We start from the raw sequence: 8,709 nt of genomic DNA on the forward strand, positions 1-8,709 counted from the left end.
TATATATTTTTTTTTTTCTACTAACATCCACAAATGAATCCAGATTCATTGGTATAACGTAGGCGCTGCTAAATTCAATGGGCACTCTACTGCGTATTGTGATTGTTAATAAATCCTTTTGTATGTTTCGTTCCAGCGTAATCCATTCCATTTTATATAAATCATTGACTAGTTGTCGACTCTATATTCAAAAATCGAGGGTACATTTATTAATCTTTTGATCGTAACAAAATAGAAAGATTAATTATAGAAAGATTAGTTTTTGATATTACAACATACACATTATTTTTGATGCAGGAATTAATTTTGATCTAAAATTTCATACTCCTATATAAAAAAAAAGTTACATATTCGGCGCTTAAATGTTTTATCTACTTCTAATGCAGAAAAAATATTTTATACTAAATAAAAGAAATATTTTTGCTTAGGATATTTAATTTATTTAAATATTAATACGTGAACGATATAACTAAACATAAAATTCTCAAAAGCGCATACCTTCAATTTAACTTCATTCCCGTACCAGCAATACAAAAAAATTTGTGTCAGCATGCACGACATATACATTCCTAATTCGACGAATTTTCCACTCGTCTTGGTCAATTGATATAAAGTGAAACATACCACCAATGTACTTACAAGAAACTGAAAGCTGATAGTAAACCTGAATTTTTTGTTCAACAAAAGAGCAAATCTAAAATCAATTAAATATTTTTTATTATATTTAATTTTCGATAAAAATATTAAATACGTATAGTGATAAAAAATTACAAAAGATCGAGTAAGCATTTCTATATAACATATATATTCATATATACATATAAAATGAAAAGAAGTTAATGAAAAATACATATACATTTAGAATACAAGTATAATTACACAGGGAAATGTAGAAAAAATAATTTTTTATCACAATATTAATAATAAAAAACGAACTTAATTATAAGATTGTGCTGAATGATGCAATCACGAAGTATTTTTGGATTGCGTGTGATATTCTTCAAACGATAACTTAATATTTCTATTTGACAGCATATATGCAACAGTAATCCGCAAATAAGACCGTCGCAAGCAACGTGTAAGACAGATCCAACTGTCAAACTAATTAATTGATGAAAATAAGTAAAATGAAAAAGCGTTGCCGAGGAGTAGTAGTCAAATGGTAACCACGCTCTGAAAGTTAACTTTTCTTTCTTGTAGTCCGTGAATAATGACGCTATCGCCGTAGATGCACATGTCAATTCAACCAGAATCATATAATACAAGGTGTTTGTCCTGTAAAATGGCTGCAGGCGGTTTTTCATTCCGTTAACAACTCGATATTTTCATTATAATTTAATTTTTCTTCAAAACATAAAAGTTTTAAATAAAAAGCAGTTTTAATTAAAAAACAGTTTGCTCGAATAATATCCCTAAATTTTAGTTTTTTAGTATATAATTCTGGGAAACAAAGTATATTAAATATCAACACATTGCAAAAAAATATTGCCACATATTAAAAAAATTTAATGTAAGATTTTTTATCACTGACAGTTATAATGGTGTATTTAAAAAAAAAAAATATGTTAATCTTTAAATTATAAAGAATATAAATAATATAATTTTTAGATACATTTAAAACGCTATTATTTCGGAATATTTACTCAATGAGTTTATCGAATCTCTGTCGTATCTCTATTTCGGCTGATTCCAATGGTTTGCATGGTTTGCTCGTTAGAATGTCTGTTAGCGTTGCAATGTTGCTGCGATTCATCAACAGACTAAACATTTTAAAACAAGAAACGATCATGGCAAGCAGCATGTAGAAATTATCCATGAAATCGTCCGGATTGTCGACGGTCAGTATTATATCCAAAAATTGCGACAACGTAAATGTATTTATCAATAAGAGTATAAAAATTGTATATACATAGTACATTAAACGTTTGTATAATGAAACGGTCCAGGAATTCGGTATCCAACAACCGCAACTGATTAAAATTTTGAACGTAAATCCCAATATACGCATTTTAACTTTGATTATTTTTCCTTCTATTTTTTTACACGAAATGATAAATAAATATCAATGGAAAATAAATTATCGAATATATAACATTCTTCGTCTTCTTGATTTCAAATGCGCGCGCGAATAAAATTGCAGTTATACTTTACAAAATTACTTATTGTGTATATTAATTTGCTACACAAAATTACACATATCCCACTTTATTCTAGCTGCAAATGGAAATTAATTCGATCGATCAACAATTAGTTTCAAAACGGTTTTAGCTGCTGTAACGACACAAAGTCGATTTTACATCAATATAACACACGGTGAAATCTTGAGAGAGACTAACGATCATGTCTATAGCCTCGCGATCTCTTGCGACTTCAACTTCTCCCCTTCATATACAATGACTTTTATTATTTAAATTGCGAATGTATCTTTCGCATAATAATATTTTTATGCAACTAAGCAATACAATCGTTAAATGGAGACTTAATACAGTATATCATGACATAATAATAACTCATAAGAAAAATACTTTGGAAAATTAAACGTTAAAAAAACCTAAGCTGAAAAAGTAAGAAACATAAATCTTTCATAATCGTTAATAATGTAGTACTTTATCTTTCTAGCTCTCTTTCTTTTTCTTTACTGAATGTCAGAAAAAAATATGGAGTTTATAGTTGTATTGCATTTGATTATTTTCCAATCAAATGTTTTAACATATATTATTACGTTAGGATAAACTGTAGAATCCTGCATATATGTACTTGTACATATATTAATCAAATCAATTTAGATACAAATGTACTATGAAATGTAAGTCAAGATAATGTACAAAAACATATAATGCAAATGATATTATTACTTAAATTATTTTCCTATTATATATTATACATATATATATGTAATATTATATGACGTAAAATATATTAATTACATAGCATTGTTACAATGTTGAAAAAATATTATTTTAATCTCTGTGTGTGACTTTTCATCGCGTTATTTCTGTGATAAGAGATATAATAATATTAAATAACAATCTTCTATTCACCTTCGACACTTTCATCTCGCATTTGCTGAAGTATGTTGTAAGTCGAATATGATGTCTTGAGCAACTAAAATAAGCAAATTGTCTTAATTTTAATAAGCTTAATTTTATCGAGTTTGTAATTTTTTATATTTTAAAACTATATTACACACAGTAATCAATAGTATCATACGAAGCGTATATAATTACACTGTAAAAATAGATTATATACTAACACCCACAAACGAATCGAGATTCATGGGGAAAATATAAGCGCTCGTAAATTCGATGGGAATGGTACCGCATCTTGTGATTGTCAATAAATCTTTCTTTATATCTTCCCCCAGCATAAGCCATTCTATTTCAAATATGTTATTGATCAATTGTATACTCTACATCCCAAAAAAATGCAAAATATTTCTTCATATTAATCTTAAATATAAAAAGGAAAGAAAGAAATTAATCTAAAACAAATTAATTTTAATCCTTTCTATACGTATTTGATATAGTATAAATACTTCTCGAAAAATGTTTCAAGATATAATATCGTATATATTAGTGTATATTAATTATATAAATAATAAAATATATAAAAGAAATATTAACAAATATCTAATTCATATGATATGACAAAATGAAAAAATATTTGACCAAGATATAGAAAGCAAAATTTATTTTAATAGCATACCTTTATTTTAACTTCGTTCCCATACCAACAATATAAAAAGATTTGTGTCAGCATGCATGACATGTACAATCCTAATTGAACGACTTTTGCATTTGTCTTGGTCAGTTGATATAAAGTAACACATACTACTAATGTACTTACTATAAATTGAAAGGTAATAGTTAATCTGAACTTCTCATTCACCATAAAGGCAAACCTAAAATAAATTTTAGATGCATTATATTGTTTAATTCTCACTATAAGCATAAGAGATTGTGATGTTTTCTACCAAAAATTTAAAAAAAATCTATATATTAATAAAAATTGTGTACTCCGAAAAATTATAAATGAAATATTATTAACATCCAAAATTGTTAATCGCAATATTATTTTAGAATTTTCTTTATATTTTATCTTTTATAGCCTAATAATAAAAATATTATTACGTATTACATTTTATGTTACAACCATATTTGAATTAAAAAAATATATAATTCTAATAAAATAAAATACTAATTATATGAAACAAACTTGATCATGAGATTATGTTGAACGATGTAGTCACGAAGAATTTTTGGATTACGTATGACTCTTTTTAAGCGAAAATTCAGTATCTCTAATTGACAGCATATGTGCAATATTAAACCACATATCAGACTGTCGCAAGCAACATGTAGAAGAGCCCCAACAAGTAAGCCTATCAATTGATGAAAGTACATAAAGTGAAAAAGTACTGTCGAGGAGTAATCGAATGGCAACCAGGCTCTGAATGTTAACTTCCCTTCCCAATAATCCGTGAACAATGATTGTATCGCCGAGTATGAGCTTGAAAATTCAACTAGAATTGCATAACGCAGCGTGTTCACTCTGTAATTGACTATTGGCAATTTTATATTCTCTATTTATTTGCTTTTTTACAATTGCTATTTATATTTAATATATTCTCCTTAATATTAATTATTATAATCACTGTTTTTTCTAATAATCTTATTAAGAGACAGTTGCTAACAAAGTTGTAAAATTTTTAGATCAAAGAATATGTTTATTATTATTCTATATATAACAATTAAAAAGTTATGTCATAATACATACTTACTCGATAAGTCTATCGAATTTCTGTCGAATTTTTATCTCGTTCGGTTCGATTGGTCTACATGGTTTTTTCATAAGGATATCTGTTAGTATTGCGATATTATTGCGATTTACTAACAAACTAAACATTTTAAAACAAGAGACGATCATGGCAAGAAGCATATAGAAATATATATAAAACATAAAACCTAACAACATAAACAATAATATGTCAGCACAAATAAAAATTTTGAATCTTAAATTTATAAATTATTTATAATTAATTTATCTATTAAATAAAAACGTTAATCAAGTTTATTTGTACCATTAACAAATTTATCAATCTTATTTGTTATCTCAGGCTAGAAAAATATAATTTGATCAAAATATAAAATTACATTGAATATATTAAAGAGAGAGAGAGAGAGAGAGAGAGAGAGAGAGCGCTCTTGAGCCTATTAGGTATGATAATGCCTGCCAATATAAAAACCAGTTTCTCAAGATTTTTGTCCTAAATAGTTACATCATGACTATTTATTTAATTAGAAATTAGAAATAGCGGTAGATTAGATGGTGCTAATACGATTTAATTTCATACTCGATGCTGACTTTCGATGAGGGAAAAACATTTTTCCCAACAAATTGTATTGAATTTCTCGAAATAACGTGAAATTAATATTAAAAATTAAATCATATTACAAAAATTAGTATATGATTTTTGCAATATTGTTAGTCTCAAAAGCCCACTTTACACGATCTATAATTTGCAACAGAATTCAAGACAGAATTCTATTTATATTTTTATATATCAAATTATGAATATAATTATAGATAAGAAAAAATTTTTGTATTACACGAACCATAATTTGATTTAAAATTATGTATAGAATATTCGATTGTTTCTTTCTTTGACATATGGTTGGATTATTAAAAAATACGACATAGTTATTAAGAAATACATATAAATATAATAAAAGTATCAAATATTAAATATTAAATATTAAATATATAAAAAAATATATATTCCATAATACAAAAAAAAAGAAAAAAATTAATAAAAGAATGTAACAATTACGTCTAGCTTAATTTATGTTAATGCGCTGTGACGTCACGTGTGATTAATCAAGTAGGACGCAAGGAGGCAGGGAAAAAGAAAAAGACAGTCAAGAAAAAGGAGAGAGTTTAAAAAAAAAAAGAGGGTAATTATTCAGAATCACGGCTCCATCTGCAAATGGGCTGCAAATTTTTTTACGGACTTTTAATGTTTAGAAAGAAATATAAATAACCATTTTTAGTTGGGGGAGGCCCCAAAAAAAAGTTATAGACCAAAAAGTGTAATTATTTCGAATAAGGTCTTTTCTGAATTTTGACAAATATGATCGGATCTCTCGGTAAAACTTTTTGTTGTAACTCCAACAGTGATAATCAGTCGGGGGAGCCCGTTTTTCGGGAGAACCGGGTTTTTCGGTTTTTTGGGGGGTGGGGGTGATGGGGGACGTGCTCCTCCGACTGATTATCACTGTTGGAGTCACAACAAAGAGTTTTACCGAGAGATCCGATCATATTTGTCAAAATTTAGAAAAGACCTTATTCGAATTAATTACCCCGTTTTTTCCGCTTTTTGCTCTAAAACTTTTTTTTTGAGCCTCCCCGATTAAAGATTGTTATTTACATTATTCTCTAAGTATAAAAAGTTATCAAAAAAATTTGCAGCCCATTTGCAGGTGGAGCCGTGATTCTGAATAATTACCAAAAAGAGAAACGCGCGCGATGTGTAAACGGTTGTGTGAATTCCCAATAAATTCTTTTAAATTATTCTAAAACACGCCTTGACCGCTTTATCTCCTTACAAGAATAAAAATTTAGAAATTAGTATAAAAAATTAAAAATTTATACAAAAATTAAAAATTAATACAACTAAAAAAGATTAAAAAATTTTAATCTCTATTAATGTTTTATTTTTTGTTTCTTTTGTATTTATAAAAAAAAAAAAAATCCTTTTTTTTTATCTTATTGTTTTGCTCTGTTGTTTGTCGTTGGCAGTAACGTTTTTTTGTCCTCTCACCTTTTTTTCCTAAAGATAATTTTCTCATTACTCCGCCGATAGTCAGTGAGACTAGATCTTGCATCTTGAGAAATTATTTTTACCGTCGACATATGCGTTGCGTCCTTTGCATACACGATTAATATTAATATACCAACATGCCGGAGTCAATTCGCGACCAAGGAATCAAGGTTTCGTTCTTCCTCGTGATGACTTTGATGCCTTGGAGAATGGTTTTTGCTCTTATGAATGAAAATTTTAGTAATAAATATGTATTGAAAATATACGTTTCGGACCATTTTTGATCCATTTTTAGCATAGATATAAATATATACAAATTACATTGGTATTTTAAAACTTGACATACACAATATTTATTGTTGCAGTTAAATTTTTAATTAAAATTGATAATCAAAAAAGAAGGCTCTAAAAACCGGGTAGAATCTGTATAAATTAGTGGACAACGTCTAAACGCCATCGCAACACATACATCTATCAGTGGTTTACAATATAATACGAGGGACAGTCAAATATAAACCGAACTTTTTCCAAAACTTTTTATTCGATCAACATATTTCCTTCGCACACCCAAATCATTTTTCTACATAGTTTCCACTAATATCTAAGCACTTTTGTCACCGGATTATGTGTGTGTGTGTGTGAGAATATACGCGAACATGAAACTATAGATAATATGATAGAATATATAGATACGGATTCGGATATGATGAAAGTAAATTCAACAACAGACTTCTTCGAATTAATGATAAAAATAATTAATGACACCGAATTAATAATACCAAATCGATTAGCAAACATATATTATACTTTGACGTATTAAATTACCGGTAATTATAATATAATATAACAATAATAAGGAAAATTTGTATATTAAGACTTTGGAACATAATAACTTCGTTCATGATACATATAAAACAATAATAAAGACGTTTTCTTTATATAAATAAGACCCGAGCTATCGATTAAGCCTATACAAAATTCAATCGGTTCAACCATTATTGAGGTCCGATAATTTAAGGTCAACCAGCCGACTCGCGTATAAATACACGGGGTGCCTCGCTGCTGCGCATGAATTTGGCGAGATACTACCGTGTCTCTTGATACCAAGAAAGATGAAATAAAGTAATACAATTTAGTATATTTTTTCTTTGTATCTTTTTATTTTCATTTATGGTGTATCAAGGGTTTTCTGTGATATCGAGAATTTACAAAGCTACTTGTTAAAAGATATTGGAGAACCATAAGCTCGATTATAAGATTTGACGGTTTAACTGTTGAAGAAAGCTAGAATAGGCTGAAAATATATGTGTAATAGAAGTCTGTAAAGTCTGATGAAAGTCTGTGTCTCTAACTGATTGCAAGATTGTATATACGAAATATTATTCTCTTTGAAATCTTACGATTTTTCAGGAGAGAGATATATCGCTGCGAATCGCAAACATGACGAATACATATGAGAATAAGCCGTTTTATTACTCTCTGAGCAACGACAGGCAGGAAGATGAGGTTAGTGTTTCTATTAGATTTTTTCTTTTTTTTCTAAATCTTTGATTTGTTTGTGATAAGTAAATAAATTTTGGTGACTTACAATTAATCAAAGACTAAAATTACATGAAGACTAAAAAATTACATGATTTCTCGTAGAAACTGTTGGAACCGATCAGATACTATCTTCAAATTCCTGGAAAACAGATAACTGTGAAATTAGCCCACGCTTTTAATTATTGGCTAAAAATATCGCCCGACAGAATACAAGCAATCAACGAAATAATAATCATGCTCTCCAACTCATGCGTTATGTAAGTTTGCATTTTCCTGTATTAGTATATGATCTTTTATGTATTTTGTATATTTTTCAATTGCACACTTCTAATTCTCGATATATATAT

At 27.9% G+C, this 8,709-nt stretch overlaps 2 protein-coding genes and 1 pseudogene across 3 annotated transcripts in view; 1 reads left to right on the forward strand and 2 right to left on the reverse strand.

The window, feature by feature from the left end:
- The window catches only part of LOC115236986 (odorant receptor 94a-like), a 2,430-nt gene extending 894 nt beyond the window's left edge, over nt 1-1,536 (reverse strand). Inside the window, exons 1-3 of the mRNA XM_029809723.1 lie at nt 937-1,536; nt 499-694; nt 26-181 (exon numbers count right to left, since the gene is read on the reverse strand). Coding sequence (XP_029665583.1) covers nt 26-181; nt 499-694; nt 937-1,304 — 720 coding nt within the window. The 5' untranslated portion in view covers nt 1,305-1,536. The remainder of the gene's footprint in view (nt 1-25; nt 182-498; nt 695-936) is intronic.
- A 475-nt stretch (nt 1,537-2,011) lies between these two features.
- LOC115236952 overlaps nt 2,012-8,709 on the reverse strand; it is an 11,921-nt pseudogene continuing 5,223 nt past the window's right edge.
- Nucleotides 7,128-8,709, forward strand: part of LOC115236948 (geranylgeranyl pyrophosphate synthase-like) — a 6,607-nt gene continuing 5,025 nt past the window's right edge. The window contains exons 1-2 of one of the 2 annotated variants that reach the window (XM_029809687.1): nt 7,128-8,326; nt 8,465-8,619. In XM_029809687.1, the coding sequence (XP_029665547.1) occupies nt 8,261-8,326; nt 8,465-8,619 (221 nt within the window). In that variant the 5' untranslated portion in view covers nt 7,128-8,260. The remainder of the gene's footprint in view (nt 8,327-8,464; nt 8,620-8,709) is intronic. The other variant, XM_029809686.1, reaches the window with a different exon arrangement.

This window comes from Formica exsecta, unplaced genomic scaffold (genome assembly GCF_003651465.1).
Source record: "Formica exsecta isolate Colony F162 unplaced genomic scaffold, ASM365146v1 scaffold265, whole genome shotgun sequence".
Classification (NCBI taxonomy): Eukaryota; Metazoa; Arthropoda; class Insecta; order Hymenoptera; family Formicidae; genus Formica; species Formica exsecta.